At 31.4% G+C, this 18,995-nt stretch overlaps 1 protein-coding gene across 3 annotated transcripts; it reads right to left on the reverse strand.

Annotated features, from left to right (window-relative positions):
• Positions 1-6,190: 6,190 nt before the first annotated feature.
• On the reverse strand, positions 6,191-18,437 carry LOC140449502 (uncharacterized). Of its 3 annotated transcripts, none has more exons than XM_072542694.1 (3): positions 18,262-18,437; positions 17,752-17,991; positions 6,191-8,252 (listed from the first exon to the last, which is right to left on the reverse strand). In XM_072542694.1, the coding sequence occupies exons 2-3, from the start codon at positions 17,903-17,905 to the stop codon at positions 7,057-7,059; spliced, it is 1,350 nt and encodes a 449-aa protein (XP_072398795.1). In that variant the 5' UTR covers positions 17,906-17,991; positions 18,262-18,437; the 3' UTR covers positions 6,191-7,056. The 3 variants fall into 3 exon arrangements, with proteins under 3 accessions (XP_072398795.1, XP_072398793.1, XP_072398794.1); XM_072542692.1 differs by lacking the exon at positions 6,191-8,252 and adding an exon at positions 9,155-13,865; XM_072542693.1 differs by lacking the exons at positions 6,191-8,252; positions 18,262-18,437 and adding exons at positions 9,155-13,865; positions 18,050-18,233.
• Positions 18,438-18,995: the final 558 nt, after the last annotated feature.

Genomic DNA, 18,995 nt, shown 5'->3' on the forward strand with positions numbered 1-18,995 from the left:
AACATCCAGCGAGCTCCATTAGTTTCCTGAACAGCTATACCACAAAATAATAAGTTATTCGGGCTAATATAAGTATAAGCTCTGTGTAATTATATATTACGATTTTTAAAATTTTTAGGCTGTTACTAAATCTCAAGATGAATAATGCCTACCTAATAAAATGTATACGAGAAAATCAGCGTTTTTAAATTGCTCTTAGATTGTCACCTTGAAATATTCATAAATCGACTGTATTTTATTTAAAAGTGCTTGCACTACTCCAATTAATATACACAAAATAATATAAACAAAGCTTAAAAGGTTCTTTATTGCTTTGAAAGTTTAAATATCGGTCCATAAACTACTGAAGTTTATAGAAACAACATAAGAAGAACACATATAAGAAACAACAAAGCGATATTGTTATGGAATATGTAAAAGTGATATACACTCTTAATCATTTAAAGACAATACATATATTATTTTCTAAATTTTCTAAAGCCTTTCTTTGTTTATAAGCAATGTTATTTCTTTATTAAATAAAAAATATTTGGTCGATTTACCGAAAGTACAAGCTGATCATAGCCGCAAATGTCAAACATGGAACAGAAAAATTTGGTTTAGCAGTGTTGGCATGTTTTGATAATGTATGTGGTGTATGTGCTTCAAATTTAAAAGAGATAAAGCTTTAGAAAAGTACATTTTGATTATATTATGTTCAGAATTCTGCAATTTTTGATATATATATATATATATATATATATATATATATATATATATATATATATATATATATATATATATATATATATATATATATATATATATATATATATATATATATATATATATATATATATATATATATAAAACAAGAATGAGTAAGGTTGAGTTTACCCAGAGATACGAACCGTGGAGATAGCTCACGGTTCGTTGACTTACTACGGTTGCCTCTTCCGACTGGGGTGGGGATACTTGAGTTACGTCACCAGAGTACACAAGAATACAAAACCCATTTATTATCACAGTTTGTTCGTGGTATTTCAGTTTATTATTTGCCTTATGCATGTATATATAGTTACGCTCCCGGTCACTGGGCGATGCGCCAATCATTGTTTTAGTCGTTAACACGGGAGTTTCACTGATAGGTGGTAGTGTGCTATGTTTTTGACTTCGAGGTGTTAACTTTCAATAAGATTGTATGTTTTCTCCCGTTTACTTGTTATACTGCATCCCTGTTTTAGTCCTTTAGTTACTTTTATTTAGCCTATTTCCGATTTATCTAAAACAGACAATCTACCCAGTCCCTTAGGCTCAGGATCAGCACCTTGGTCCACTAGGCAACATCTTCCTTGTTGTTCCCCTCTTCTTGCCATCTTTCCATTGATCTTTCCTTTTCTTCTTTTTTTTATAGCCGTTGTCAAATGCTCTTTTCTATCATAGAGATGTCTCTTTTCTACTGCTAACACATGCAGAAAACCATCGAGTTAGAATCTAACTCGATGAGAGAAACACAACCCGTGATAGTCCACAAGGCCGCCGCAGATACAGTAGTGTATTAATTATTGTGTATTTATACAATAATTATTGTGTTCTGCATATTGAACGTGGTAATTTAATTATTCAATTAGCGTTTTGGATTTTTTGTATTGTGTGTGAAAGAAAAGTTATATTTTCCTACGATTTTTTATATATTTTTACTTTATATGGCCTGAGGGGGGGGGGTTTAACCCCGAAAACCCCGCTGGGTGCGCCACAGCCTGTTGCGTATTCAAATTTATTAAATGCGGTCAAAAGACTTTATCATAAATTAAAATACATAGGGGCTCATTAAGGAAATTTAAATAAAATTTTTTCATTCTTTTTTTTTTGAGACTGGTGCAAAACAAAAATTACTTGCAGTCTGTTTCAATTATTACGTTAATATTTGATATTGGAAAATTTTTTTTCTAAAACTACTTCATACGTTACGATTTATGTTGATTTGAGTCTATATTTTTTTGAAATCTTTGTTTTATACACCGTGTTTTTTTTTAACATAAAATTTTAAATTTTTTAAACTTTTTTTTAATTCGTTTTCGGATTATAATTAAATTATATTTTTATGGTGATTTTTTTTATAGAAAAATGAAAACATTTGAAAACAAACATAATTGTTTAATCAAAATATTTTTACATTTCCATTTCCTTCACATTGCCATCACAATGAATAATAGCCGTGTTATTTACAGTCAGGGCCGACAGATTATTTACAACGTGTATAAGTTTATAAAAAAGGAGCACGAAAAAAACGACACGAAATCTTTACACATCTAAATCTAAACACGTTTTAAATATGGTTGTTGAAGCCACTGGAATTTCTATAAACAGCGTCCAAAGAATTATGAAAGAAGGAGAAAGAGTTTCCGATTTTTCATCTCCTTCAGGCAGCTCGGGAAACATCTTTAAATCTCCCAGAAAAAATATTAATCAAAAAAAATCTAAAACCAACGTCCATGGTTATCAGGGAGAAATTATAAGAAACACAGTGCATACCTTTGCAATGATTTATGGCAGCAGACCTACAATGTCATTGTGTTCTGTTAAGAATAAGATTAATTTTCAAGGTAAACTATCGTCGTTCAGAAAACTGGTGAAGAAATTAGGTTTTAAATGGGAAAAACACAAATGACAACCGAAAAATACTCATGAAAAAAACGGATATTCGAGCCAAACGAACCGAATAACTAAAAAAAATATAGAGCTGAGGGTTATGATGTTATCTACACTGATGAAACGTATCTCAACAGCAGCCATACAACATCTAAATCATGGGATGATGGTACAACAACTCTTCTGTTGCCAAAGGTCAGCGGTTAATTATCGTACATGCAGGAGGGGGAAAAGGTTTCGTTCCAAATGGCCTACTAATTTTCTAATCTGGTCAGCGTACTGGAGATTATCATAACGAAGAACCACGAAAACTTCATAAAATTGCTTCAAAAAAGTTAATTCCCAACTTACAGCAGAAAACCGTCCTTGAATTGGACAACGCATCCTATCATAACGTAGCCTGTGAAGCGGCCCCTACATCTTCATGGAAAAAAAGGACACGCAGTGATGGCTAACAGAAAGATGCATTTATTTTGCAGCGACTGATACAAAACCAGAACTTTATTAAAAAATTAAATTAAATAAACCAGTACATAAACAATATGTAGTAGACACTATAATGGCGAAACAAGGACACATTGTATTACGTCTTTCTTCATACCACCCTGAACTAAATCCCATTGAAAAAATTTGGAGAGTAGTTCATATCGCTTCAAATAAAGTTTAACATGTCCGATGTTAGGCAGATAGCCGAAGAATTCAACAATCTCGGAGCAGATGTGTGGAAGAATACATGTGAACACGTTATTGAAGTAGAATAGGAGTACCTTAAGAAAGAACACTTAATAGATGACGTGACTGAACTAATTATACATGTTGGCGAAGATGATTCTGACAGTTTGTGGTCACACACTGACGATGATGAAGGTGACCTAGGATGTGAACTATTAGAAGAACCTGCTATAGACAATTAAAACTCTTACGAGAACTATATACTCTTACGTGACTATATCATTGAAAATATAAACGAAATGCACATAAAAATGATTTTTGTTATACACCGTGCAATTTTGTATTTATTACTCAGTCCAACACTGTAACAATTTCGAGGTTGCAGTCGAAGGTAGAACGTTTCAGTTTGGTTAGTATAATTCCAATTACAATAGAACCTTTCTATCTTTACGTGAATTTTGACTCCGCCTTCGCGCAGCTCCATGGTCAGGGGTGTTTGCACTATCTCTACTAATATTCAATTATTCCTATCCGAAACTAGTATTTTATCTAACGTACTTTATTATATAGATTATATAACACAATATTGAGTATGTTTTGTGATAATGTATCATTTGAAATAGTGCTTATTCAGCATTATTATCATCACTTTAAAAAAATAATAAATTAACTGGAAAACATTAAACGTTTATTGAAAATATTCTCAAGAAGCTCAAGCAAAAACTTTAAGTTGGTTGCCTACATTTGGCGCAATTCAACGATATAAACTAAATTAACCTAAACTTTTTTTATAAAATATATTTTTTTATATATAATAGAAACTTACTTTCTTTATACATGCTATAAAACTGAAATGTTTTTGTTATTAAGAACATTTGTAACATTTACATAATTCGATAATAGTTATTTAACCAACAAATGTATTAATAAGGGCGATTAACCATTGAGATATTTTAACGCGTGAGCGCGTTAATGATAGAGATGTTAATCGCCATTTTAATTCACGAGTTACAAAAACAAAACTTTTCCGTCGACCGTACTTTTCAGAAATAAAGATATCTTAGTTTAAATATTTATTTGCTTAACGATAAACAACAATTTTTTTCAGCTTTCATTGACTTTATTCAAAGTTTCCTTAGTGGTAGTTTTATTATAGTAAACATTAATATTCGAAATGGTACAATTACTGAAACTAAAGGAAGATATTGATAAATGATTATCTGCTGTATAGCATTTTGACAAATTTATATTTAAGTCTTCTTTGACCTCTGTAAATTCTGTGATAGAAGAAGTTAAATTCTGGTGGAGTTAAATTAAACTCTTCGTCAATATCCATCCTTTGATTTTTCAAATACACAGAATTTTAAACAATAAAGTAAATAATGACATACAATGACAGATAGTACTAACAGCGGCTAATACTTCATTTTAAATTAATTTTTTAGTGGGAATATAAATAGGTATATGTTTGGTTGCCTACACCACAGGTCACTGCCAATCACAGATCGTTTAATTAATTTATGCAAGCAATGTATGCTGTGTTGTCTATAATGAAATCGTTCATTAATATAAAATAATTCATTAATAGGTGTCATTAATCAATTATTTTGAGTGTGTTAAAATTGATCATAAATGGACGGTCAACGGAAAATATATTTTAACGATCAACTTACCTCAACAGGGTTTCATTTGGCAAATAATTTAAAAGAATGTTAGGTATTTTGAATAAACCTTTGTGCAGTTTCATCACCTTGTAATTTAACAGCATCCTTACTCATCTAATCATATTAACTTATAAAGAACAAATAGAATATTTATTTAAGAAAAACTTACCAACGCATTAGCTGATGGAACAAGTGGAAAACTTTGACTATCCATAATAATAAAATTCAAAATAGAACTAACAAAAGAATTAAACAAAAATAATAAAACAATAAAACTATATTAATTAAAATAAACAACAATATTTACTACAATATATGTGAAATTGTAACAACTCAAATATTATATTTTAAATATACATACAGGGAAAATTTTATGGGTTTAGTATACACTTCCACTATTTAGAATAATTCTTCTTATTTTAATAGAAGTCTGCTTTGAGCTATTAACACTGAGGGGTATGAATTTTTTTGGTTGTAGGTTTCCGACTATGAATCTGTCAAAATATGCCCGAGCTAAGCGAATGGACCTTACAGGACGACCTTTATAAAATTGTTCCTAGCTTGATCCACTCCTTCATTTTTTTTTCTATTTTCGACACTAAAAAATTGAACGATCTGCCTATTTTTTTGGAATATCTGGATTCTGGAAAAAAAATCTAATAACTGAATCGAAGAAGCAAACATGGATAAAAATTGTAAAAAATGGAGTGAAATAGGAAAGGAAATCAAAAGCTTTTTTATAAAACACTAAGATCATTGAGAATCTAAAAAACATATTGTCCGATCAGAAAGATTTGATGAATAAATGGAAAGAATACTTTCAAGATCTACTAGGAGAACGACACATCAATGAAGGCAATAAACAAAACGAGGTAGTAATAGATGATAAAGAAGAACATATAACCATGAGCGAATTAAGAACAGAACGAGGCAACCAATTTCAATAATACAGCAACATCAGTATTACAACAACTTAAAAATGATTCTTGTCATAAGTTCATTTGTTATAAATTCCTATGAATTAATCAATACATGAAATCAAACACTCTATACCCCTCTAACTGCTGCTTTTGCTCCCAAAACGTCTATTTGATATTGAGACAAAATTCAAAATGACTCGCTCTTTGCTCATTCTTTACTCTCTCAATATTTGTCTGGAAATTTATTGAATAATTACTTATTACTTACCACAACCAGTACCACGACTACTTTTTTCTTCTTCAACTCTCTTACTGGCACACAATTTTCTTCAGGTTAACAGCCCTCTTATAACTACTATCAAAATCGAATTCCTCTTTTGTCTTAATTAAAAAAATCCTTTTCACTCTTTTTCTCCCCATTTTTAATTCCTTAGCCTTCTATTCTTAATATTAACAAGTAGTACTCTTTAACCTTTGTTCCTCGATTTTTATTCACAGTAGTTGTTTTCCTGTTTGAGTTTTCAAAACCATTTCTCAGATTTATATATTATTTACAATCTTGTTTATGTAAATTATAATTGAGGGATTAAAACGATCTCTCTAGGACTTTCGACACCCACAGGTTGATATTAACTAATATTTGAACTTTTTAAATTACTTCTTTATTTCTATGTATACAAGAATTAAATGAATTTAAATATTTGTCATACAATAATTTTATATGATTCCTTATAGTGATTAATGTTTTTTTTAACAATTAAAGCTGATTTTTACTAAACTAAATTCTATTATACCTTAAATTTACACTCCAGCACTTCACTTCTTATTCGTTTTAAGTAAATTAATTAAATACAATACCTTAGGCATACTAGTTTTTCAAAGATCTTTAATTCTTTTTCATTTTATATAAAAAAGGCTGTTTGACCATATCTCAAGACCTGAATCAAACATCTTTTAAAATAGTAACAATATTTTTTATTTCGATGGTCATGCTGATTATGCATTCAATTAATTGTTTAAACAATCTTCATACTTTTTTCCAGTATGTTTTTTCAGATCACTGGGATAGGAACATTATTTAAAACAAATTTTACATCTGTAAGGTTTTTCCCCAGTATGTGCTTTCCCTGTAAGCTAAAGTGCTTAAAACAAATTTAACACTTGTAATGCTATTCTCCACTGTGTACTTTCTTATGCATTTTCAAATTTCTTTGAGGTTTTTCCGCAGTATGTATTCGCGAATGTATTGTCAAATAATTTGCTGTAGTAAATGCCTTCAAGCAAATTTCACACTTGTAAGGTTTTTCCCCAGTATGTGTTCGCAAATGCATTTTCAAATTATATGCTGAAATAAAAGTTTTAAAGCAAATTTCACACTCGTACGGTTTTTCCCCAGTATGTCTTTTCTTATGTCCTCTCAAATGGTTTTGCTGCGAAAACTTCTTAAGACAAATTTCACACTTGTAAGGTTTTTCCCCAGTATGCGTTCGCAAATGAATTTTCAAATGAGTTGCTTTATTAAATGCCTTCAAGCAAATTTCACACTTGTAATTCTTTTCTCCAGTGTGTACTTTAATATGATTTACCAAATGGGTTTTCTGAGAAAACTGGCGAAGACAAATTTCACAGTTATACGGCTTTTCCCCAGTATGTGTTCGCAAATGCATTTTCAAAATATGTGCTCTAGTAAATGCCTTAAAGCAAATTTCACACTTGTAAGGTTTTTCCCCAGTATGTATTCGCAAATGTACTTTCAAACTACTTGCTGTAATAAATGTATTAAAACAAATTTCACACTTGTAAGGTTTTTCCGCAGTATGTATTCGCGAATGTATTTTCAAATAATTTGCTGTAGTAAATGCCTTCAAGCAAGTTTCACACTTGTAAAGGTTTTCCCCAGTATGTATTCGCAAATGTACTTTTAAATAATTTGCTTTAGTAAATGCCTTCATGCAAATTTCACACTTGTAATTCTTTTTTCCAGTGTGTATTTGACTATGATTTACCAAAGTGCTGTGCTGAGAAAACTGTTGAAGACAAATTTCACACTTATACGGTTTTTCCCCAGTATGTATTCGCAAGTTATGCTTTTTCAAGTTATCTGCTGTAACAAATGCCTTAAAGCAAATTTCACACTTGTAAGGTTTTTCCACAGTATGTATTCGCGAATGTATTTTCAAATACTTTGCTGTAGTAAATGCCTTAAAGCAAACTTCACACTTGTTTGGGTTTTGTCCAACCTGAACTTTTACACTTTTGTTTAATATGGTTTCTTCAATATGGCGACTTATTTGTTGTTCCTCGTGGTATGAGTACTTAGGTGATTTTTTTTCATTTTCCATTTTACTGTTGATTTGGGGAAACCCTAAAATATAAACCAAACTATAAAAAATTGGGTTGAGTTTACCGAAAGTACAAGCTGATTATAGCCGCAAATGTCAAACATGGAACAAAAATGCTAAATGCCAACACTGCTAACCCGAAATATTTTTGTCATTTGCTGCTATATTCAGCTTGTACTTTCGGTAAACTCAACCAAAAATTGTTTGTTTACTGCAAGTAAAAATTAGTACAGAAAGAATGTCAACAACAGTAATAAAAATAAATAAGTCTATAAGAAAAAAATGTAGTAATAAACAATCTAAAATAAGCAATTTTACAGTTTGCAATTTACTATTTTAGGTTTCAAGTAATTCTATATCCACTTAACAATATTGTTAAAGTATATTCGTTTACCAAATTCCCATCAGTAAACATGAGCACGTGTTGATATTCGCCGTCTTATTCGTCAAGAGGCAATAAAATATAATTTATTACCGTAAGCGAGACAGATTCTCATGTTACAGATCCCAACTTGTGATTATTTTAAATTCTAATTGTATCGTGTTGATTTTTAAGTTATTATATTGTGTTATATTTATGTTATAGTTATTGTTAAGTTATTTACTGGTCGTGTTATTTTTTAGAGTTTAGTTTAATTGTGATATAATGATTAAATTTCAAGAAATTCTTACACTAACAGTTTCAAAAGTAAATATTTTAAAAAATCATATGATACATAGGTCGTACATCAGTACGACCCTGATGGTTGGTTTGTTGATCCCAGTCGTAATTGTCTACTAAATTTAGTAATTATTTTTGATGTGTTGGTTCAATTTTGACCAACCCTCAGTGACTGGAAATTACTATACAAGCATACATTCACATAGCCAATATTTAAACAAAAAAATCTTCATATGCTGTTTGTTAACAAAATTAAACTACCAATTAAAACAAAAGTTTATTTTTGAAATTGCATACACTGAGTATAAAATTAGGGTCACCCCATAATTTGAATTTATTATTGCCCAAATATATGCCCAAAAAACAAAAAAAAATATCATAAAACTAACACCAATTATAAATTTAAGCTAAGTAAATAATTAAGTAAATTATACAAAAAATTGTGAAACAATAAATAAATAATGCGGTCCGAGTAATCCTATAAATAATATAAAGCGCTATCAAGTTTATTTTTAAAGATATTAACACTAGTTGCCGATATGGTGTCTTGATCCAAATTGTTCCAGAATATTCCAAAATATTCTATTTGGGAAGAAGTTCACTCTGGACCTTACAGTATATTGTCCATTCTTTAATTTGCAACGACGGCTTCTTAATCTTTCGTCTTGGTTTAAAGTGAATATGGTGTTTAGGTTCCCAAAATTATGTTTTAAAATACGGAAGGACATAATTAGGTCACCTCGAAGACGTCGCTGAACAAATGTCGTAAGATGAGTCATGGATAGTCTATCTTCATAGTTAGGTCTTACACGGCCGAATGCCAGTCTTGTGGCTTGACGCTGAACATTTTTAAGTAGGATTTTATCGCGACTGAGATCTGGATTCCACACATCTAACGTATATTGAGTAAAGTTTACTAACAGAGGTTAGAGGTATACGTATAAAACATTTACCATTTACGGATCAAAAATAGTTTCGAGTTTGCTTTACACCACACATACTATATGATCAGACCAATTTAAGTCAGTATTAATTATCACTCCGAGATCTTTGTGAGAGGTTACCAAGTTTAAGGTATGTCCATTAATAAAGTACGGCAGTGATTGGTTATTTTTGCCGATATGTAAAACAACGCATTTTTCAATGTTAAGCGGAAGACCATTCTGAGGACCATTTGAATATTGCATCAAGATCGTGTTGAAGAACATGCTGGTTAATAGGTAGATTCACATGTAATTTCGTAGCATCAGCGTAAATGGAAACTTTACTGAATATAATGAGCGGAAAATCACTAGTGTAAACACAAAAAAGCGGTCCAAGTACTGATTCCATAAGAATAAGAAGAAGAAGATAAGACATTCTTGACTGGCTTATCTAGTGAGTGGTCTTCCCCAACACGAACCTTGAAATATCTGTTGTGATAGAAAATCTTGAATCCAAATGTTTAACTTTCCGCGGATACCATAGTGATCCAATTTAGCTAGTAATCGACGTTTTGGAGCACGGTCGAACTCTTTGGAAAAGTCAACCTAGGACAAGGAGAGAGAACCTTCATTAAAAGAAGTATTCATTATTATAGATATAGGAATGGCTACGCAGATTCTGCACATTTTTTGAGGAAAAAGGAGGTGAGTCCGTCTAATCCAGGTGATGAATTACTGTGTAGTTTTCATAGATGTTTAATTTATGTAATTTGTATGTATAATTATGTTTAATATAATTTTATTATATTTATAGGACGGTACCTATTCCGCATGATAAAATCATATGATTTTCGATAATAATACTGGTAACACCAACATATTTGAATATCGTGCCTTAGTCTTATGTCAATTCAGTGAAATTCCCTTCTCGAGAGACAACATCCTTTATTTATTTATTTTTTGTTTGTTGCATTCAGAGTATATAATACTTTGGTTGCATTGATATTGAACCTATTGTCTACTCTGTTGTTGGCGGCGTATTATTAATAAAAGTCAGGAATACAATGCAAGCAAAGATTTATTTGCCATTATAATAGTTTAAAAATTTAGTTGTTACCTATACTGTGTCTAATATCTCTATGACCATAAACAAAAAGAAAAGTCAATGAAACCTCATTGTCACTCATATAATAAGTCTTAAATTATCATTCAGTGTAAACATAATTTTTTAAAACATCATAGAAACAAGGAATCATAACAAATCTCATATGATATTGTCATTTGATAAAATCATGTAGTGTAAAGTCGACATACGTAATTAAAAAGATTATGGAGAACTCCAGTGCAGTTTACCGTGCCTTGTACTACAACAAAAGGTTTTCTGTGAATTTCATTAATCATTTAGATGTATAAGTTGGTTGAATGTACTGTATAAAGTATATTAAAGGAAAATTGTTCATTTTCATTACTTTGAATAAACTTTGAGGGTAAAAAGGTTGTTTCCTTTTAACAATTAGTTGGTAAACTATTGGTAAACAGCTCGAGGAGGAAACAGGTAAACAAAATACATAGTAGTAACTAAAAATCCAAGACCAAGAGTTAGGCAAAACATCAGTATTAAAGATCACAACTTCGAAGTAGTAAAGGAGTTTAAATACCTGGGGGCGATAATCACAGCGGACCACCACCTAGAAAAAGAGGTCTCAGCAAGGATAGCTGCGGGAAATAGAGCAAATAATCAACATTATTAAGTTCGAAGCTGCTAAGAGGAAAATCTAAATTAACACTGTGCAAGTCGATTATTCGCCCAATTATTACATATGGCAGTGAAGCATGGACTCTCAACCAGCAGGAAATTAATAAGCTAATAAGTATTTGAAAAAACGGTCTCAGAATAATATTTGGTTTTCAAAGAGATGAATTCACAGGGGATTGGAGAAGACGCCGCAATGCTGAATTGGTGACTGTATGGAACTGAAAACATAGTCAGACATATCAAGGCAAACCGAATAAGATGGGCAGGTCACGTGGTACGATCAGAGGATGACCGAGTGTTAAAGACAGTGTTTTTTGAAAAACCAGATGGTAGATCAGTAGGCCGACCGAGAAAAAGATGGAAAGATGATGTTGAAGCCGATTTATATAGAATTGGGGTACAACAATGGGAAATAAAAGCGCAAGATCGTAGAGGATGGAGGGCGATAGTGGATGCCCCAAAGACTCACCCCGTGTTGTAAAGCCAGTGAAGAAGAAGGTTTTTCCCCAGTATGTGCTTTCCCCGTAAGCTAAAGTGCTTAAAACAAATTTAACACTTGTAATGCTATTCTCCACTGTGTACTTTCTTATGCATTACAAATTTCCTTGCCGAGAAAACTGTTTAAAGCAAATTTCGCACTTGTAACTCTTTTCTCCAGTGTGTACTTTAGTATGATTTACCAAATGGTTTTTCTGAGAAAACTGGTGAAGACAAATTTCACAGTTATACGGCTTTTCCCCATTATGTGTTCGCAAATGCACTTTCAACCTATGTGCTGTACCAAATGCCTTCAAGCAAATTTCACACTTGTAAAGGTTTTCCCCAGTATGTATTCGCAAATGTACTTTCAAACCATCTGCTGTAATAAATGTCTTAAAGCAAACTTCACACTCGTAAGGTTTTTCTCCAGTGTGTACTTTCTTATGCGTTATCAAATTTCTTTGCCGAGAAAACTGTTTAAAGCAAATTTCACACTTGTAATTCTTTTCTCCAGTGTGTACTTTAATATGATTTACCAAATGGGTTTTCTGAGAAAACTGGTGAAGACAAATTTCACAGTTATACGGCTTTTCCCCAGTATGTGTTCGCAAATGCATTTTCAAAATATGTGCTCTAGTAAATGCCTTAAAGCAAATTTCACACTTGTAAGGTTTTTCCCCATTATGTGTTCGCAAATGCACTTTCAACATATGTGCTGTAACAAATGCCTTAAAGCAAATTTCACACTTGTAAAGTTTTTCCCCAGTATGTATTCGCAAATGTACTTTCAAACTACTCGCTGTAATAAATGTATTAAAACAAATTTCACACTTGTAAGGTTTTTCCGCAGTATGTATTCGCGAATGTATTTTCAAATAATTTGCTGTAGTAAATGCCTTCAAGCAAGTTTCACACTTGTAAAGATTTTCCCCAGTATGTATTCGCAAATGTACTTTCAAATAATTTGCTATAATAAATGTCTTAAAGCAAATTTCACACTTGTAAGGTTTTTCCCCAGTATGTATTCGCAAATGTACTTTCAAATAATTTGCTGTAGTAAATGCCTTCATGCAAATTTCACACTTATACGGTTTTTCCCCAGTATGTGTTCGCAAATGACTTTTCAACTTATGTGCTGTAACAAATACCTTAAAGCAAATTTCACACTTGTAAGGTTTTTCCTCAGTATGTGTTGGCAAATGCCTTTTCAAGTACTCTGCTGTAATAAATCCCTTAAAGCAAATTTCACACTTGTAAGATTTTTCCCCAGTATGTATTCGCATATGTACTTTCAAATAATTTGCTGTAGTAAGTACCTTACAGCAAATTTCACACTTGTAATTCTTTTTTCCAGTGTGTACTTTACTATGATTTACCAAAGTGCTTTGCTGAGAAAACTGTTGAAGACAAATTTCACACTTATACGGTTTTTCCCCAGTATGTATTCGCAAATGCTGTTTCAAGTTATCTGCTGTAACAAATACCTTAAAGCAAATTTCACACTTGTAAGGTTTTTCCCCAGTATGCGTTGGCAAATGCCTTTTCAAGTACTCTGCTGTAATAAATCCCTTAAAGCAAATTTCACACTTGTAAGGTTTTTCCCCAGTATGTATTCGCGAATGTATTTTCAAATACTTTGCTGTAGTAAATGCCTTAAAGCAAATTTCACACTTGTTTGGGTTTTGTCCAATCTGAACTTTTACACTTTTGTTTAATATGGTTTCTTCAATATGGCGACTTATTTGTTGTTCCTCGTGGTATGAGTACTTCGGTGATTTTTTTTCATTTTCCATTTTATTGTTGATTTGGGGAAACCCTAAAATATAAACCAAACTATAAAAAATTGGGTTGAGTTTACCGAAAGTACAAGCTGATTATAGCCGCAAATGTCAAACACGGAACAAAAATGCTAAGTGCCAACACTGCTAAACCGAAATATTTGCGGCTATATTCAGCTTGTACTTTCGGTAAACTCAACCAAAAATTGTTTCTTTACTGCAAGTAAAAATTAGTACAGAAAGAATGTCAACAACAGGAATAAAAATAAATAAGTCTATAAGAAAAAAATGTAGTAATAAACAATCTAAAACAAGCAAATTTACCGTTTGCAATTTACTATTTTAAGTTTCAAGTAATTCTATATCCACTTAACAATATTGTTATAAAAAATTTTCCAATAAAATCCTTTATAAAAAGGTATATAAAAAAACCCCGTCGGGCTATGTTAAAAAGACAAAACGTTTTCGGAATAAGTATTCCATCATCAGTGTCAATATATTACATGAATGTAGCCACTAAATATGAGGGTAAAAACCCTTTAAAAATTAATATATAAAGTTTAGTTTACATTATGTCGTGTTTACAAATAGGATGGTAAAGTTACCGTTGGATTGGTAACATGGCGACATATGACTCTACATTAAGTTGCAAGTCCTGAGACGGTATGTCTACGAGGACTTTATTAAAGCAACAAAGCAGGTCGGTAAGAAGGGAAGATATTCTGTTGTTTGCAGAGCCTTTTTCTTAAAACTGTTTGAAGTGAAAGCTCCACGTGTTTTATTAATTGCACGTAAAACTCTAAACGGAGAAAGCGTTGGAGATAAAAGTGACGGTGACAGGCGTTCTCCAAAAGAACTACCTAAATTTGAACGAGTAAAACAATGCATTGGTAATTTTAAAGCCCAAGAGAGTTATTATAACCGAAATAAATCTAAAAGGCTCTATCTGCATTCGTCATTAACCATAAGAAAAATGTGGGAGACGTATAATGATCAAGCAGATGTCGAGTTTCAAGTGAAATATTGTTATTTTCATAAAGTTTTTTCTACGCAGTTTAATCTTGGATTCGGTTCACCTGCTACAGATGTATGTAGCTACTGCGAACGCACAAAATTTCGAATAAAAAATACTCCAACATACGATGAGGCCAAACGTGATTTAAAAGTTCATCAACATAAGGCCAAACAGTTTAATTTACTAATGAAAGAAAAGCGAGACAACGAAGTTACTTACTGTTTTGACCTCCAACAAGTTCAAAATCTGCGAAAAATTCCCATACAGGAAACATTTTACTCTCTCCAAATAGCTTATTATTGTTTTTGTGTAGTTGATGTAGATGCCAGGATGCCAAACTTTTATATTTGGACTGAGAACCTTTCCGGCCGAGGATCAAACGAGGTTGGGTCAGCGCTTCTTCATTTTTTAAAGCACTCTCAGTTCAATGAATCCGTAACGAAAATTCGTTTGTTTTGTGATGGATGTGGCGGTCAAAGTAAGAATAGTCACATCCTGTACCTCCTAATTTACTGGCTGTATACGGAATCACCCATGCATATTAAAGAAATTGAAATCGTTTTTCCTGTGCGTGGTCATTCTTATTTGCCTGCTGATCGCATCTTCGGACGAGTTGAAAAAGACTTACGGAGACACGACAGAATTATTTTACCTTCAGATTATACTGCTATCTACAAGAAGTTTGGAAATGTATTTGAATTGGAGAAGGATTTGAAAATGTATGATCTAAAGGGCTTGCTCGCGGTGTTTAATAAATACGACGGGATAAGCGAACAAAAAATTGTTAATATAAAGAAAACTTTAAACCGTGGTAAACAACATAATGCAGTAACGATAATTTCGCAAGTATTTTATAGAAACAACGATCCTTCAAAAAGAGAAAAAACCCTTTTGAAAAGAGGAAAATCTTTAGCAGGTGTTTCACTGAGACAATTAAGGGAAAACAATAAGATTTCGGCTGATAAAGGAAAAGCCGTTAACAAACTTTTGATTGCAGCTTTCGGAGAAAACTGGCGTCTTGAAGAAGGCTTAAGTTGGTATTTCGAACTGCTGATTAATAATATTCAAAACTATGAAGAGGATGCGGAAAATGATCACGACCATCACGTTAATTGCGAATGTGTTCAAGAAGAGCCAGAACTAAAGGTGTGAATGAAATACATATTTTTAATTCGTTCTTTATGTTTTAGTGTATTAATTAAAATACATATTTTTTTCAAAATGTAACTAGTCCGCGTTTTTTTTTTTCAAAAAGAGACAAGTCCATTTAAATGGCGGTCAAATAAATGGATAGGAATCATTCTGATTTACCAAAAATCATAATTCTAGATAACTATATGCCCTTAATTCTAAAACACATAATTTGGTCTCCTGCGATTTGCAGAATCGTCAAATCAGTTATTTAACCATACCCAAAAATTGGAAAAATGGACTTGTTGCCTTTTGAAAAATAGCTCCTCATATTTTCTTGAAGAAGAAACTCAGACATAGCTTCCTAAATAATCGATTCCATGACCTTGCCGACAATAGGAACTGATTGGGAGATAATTATTGCAATCAAGTTTATTTCCTTTCTTGAATATAGGAGTAACCGAAGCCAATTTCTAGGACAAGGAGAGAGAACCTTCATTAAAAGAAGTATTCATTATTAGAGATATAGGGATGGCTACACAGATTCTGCACATTTTTTGAGGAAAAAGGAGGTGAGCCCGTCTAATCCAGTTGATGAATTACTGTGTAGTTTTCATAGATGTTTAATTGTATTTTGATAGATGTTTAATTTATTTAATTTGTATGTATAATTATGTTTAATATAATTTTATTATATTTATAGGACGGTACCTATTCCGCATGATAAAATCATATGATTTTCGATAATAATACTGGTAACACCAACATATTTGAATATCGTGCCTTAGTCTTATGTCAATTCAGTGAAATTCCCTTCTCGAGAGACAACATCCTTTATTTATTTATTTTTTGTTTGTTGCATTCAGAGTATATAATACTTTGGTTGCATTGATATTGAACCTATTGTCTAATCTGTTGTTGGCGGCATATTATTAATAAAAGTCAGGACTCCAATGCAAGCAAAGATTTATTTGCCATTATAATAGTTTAAAAATTTAGTTGTTACCTATACTGTGTCTAATATCTCTATGACCATAAACAAAAAGAAAAGTCAATAAAACCTCATTGTCACTCATATAATAAGTCTTAAATTATCATTCAGTGTAAACATAATTTTTTAAAACATCATAGAAACAAGGATCATAACAAATCTCATATGATATTGTCATTTGATAAAATCATGTAGTGTAAAGTCGACATAAGTAATTAAAAAGATTATGGAGAACTCCAGTGCAGTTTACCGTGCCTTGTACTACAACAAAAGGTTTTCTGTGAATTCCATTAATCATTTAGATGTGTAAGTTGGTTGAATGTACTAATTTAACAATTAGTTGGTAAACTATGCTACAACCAAAAATAGTGAAAAATTAATAAATTCTAAAATAAATTCATATTTTTGGGTGACCATAATTTTATACTCAGCAGTGTAGTTGTATATAGATTAGTATTTACAGTAGAAAGTTTTTAATTACAATAATAAATACATATCCACTCCCACAATGGAAGAAATCTGTAATAGTAATTTTATTTGAGCTATTAATAAGTGTGGTATGAATTTTTGTTTTGTATGTTTCCAACAATTAATCTGTCAAAATATTTTCAAACTATAACAATAATTTATAATTTTCGATTTTTAGTAAAAATGCTTATTTTACAATTGTTTTGTATCTGGACAAAAATTTATTCATGGCATTAGTAATAATAATAATAACTGCAACTAGGAAATGTAACATGTCTACATTTGGATTTACATTTTCATGTTTAATTTAGTGTCTTACCTGAATGATCTTCTTGTTTTTCTTTTTTAACATCTTCAACATCTATTATATCTACTTCTGTGGATAACCCACTCTGCATATATTGTATGTCTCCACTACTAAATCCATTATCATATTCCTCAAGTTCTTTCTTAATTTCAACCTTAATATCCATTATATTTTCACTCACTGAATTGGCTGCTATTTTTGACTCCAAATTCTTCAGATGCAGATCATTCACAGAACTGATTGGCTTATTATCTACAATGGTGGTACAAAACAAATTAATGGCGATTTTGTTTTTAGACAACTCTTTTACCCTCTTACTACACAATCAAATTATACAAGAATGATGCTAGAAATACTATTGCAGGTTATGTTGAATTTATTATGTTTAAAATTAAAGTCACATTTTCCAATTACTCTGGTATGAACATATGGAAATAAATATTAAAATTTATGCAAAACTGTTACTAGGAAATGCATGTCCATATTTGGCTTTACATTTTCATGTTTAATTTAGTATCTCACCTGAATCATCCTCTTGTTTTTCCTTTTTAACATCTTTTCTTTAACATCTATTATATCTATATCTACTTCTGTGAAGAACCCATTCTTCATATATTGTACGTCTGCAATTCAGTAATATATATTCTTTATCTATGGTCTGCACTGTGCACTAAATCCATTAACTTAACCTATTCGGATGTCTCTCACATTTAGTCCCAGTGAAGTTAGCTATAATTGAGCTGTCAATTAAAGTTCATAGAATGAAATCAGAGAACAACCGAACACAGAGAAGCGAAAGTCCTTTGAAGTTACGTGGCCAAGCCGCCAATGACAGCTAACAACCAGAAAATTAATAGTCAGTGGGCATATCACACAATATAAATTCTTAAGAGCGTAGGCGCAAAATTTCGGGTCAATGTTTTTTAAATGCATTCATTTTTTTCGAATCCTGAAAAAACTAATAAGTATTTTTGAAAAATTTAAACGCAGAATGAAAGACTACATTATTACTGAGGGCCGAAAGTCCCTGAAAACTTCTGTAATGTTTATTTTAATAAGTTACAGCGAAAAAAAAAAAAAAAAGAAAATTTAGTGTGATTTTTAATTTCAAATATCTCATTCAAAAAAACTTTTTGTTTATTCTAAGGGACTTTCGGCCCTCGGTAATAATGTAATCTTTCACTCTGTGTTTAATTTTTTTAAAAATATTTGTTAGTTTTCTCAGGATTCGAAAAAAATGATTGTATTTAAAAAGC

This window comes from Diabrotica undecimpunctata, chromosome 9 (assembly GCF_040954645.1).
Source record: "Diabrotica undecimpunctata isolate CICGRU chromosome 9, icDiaUnde3, whole genome shotgun sequence".
NCBI lineage: Eukaryota > Metazoa > Arthropoda > Insecta > Coleoptera > Chrysomelidae > Diabrotica > Diabrotica undecimpunctata.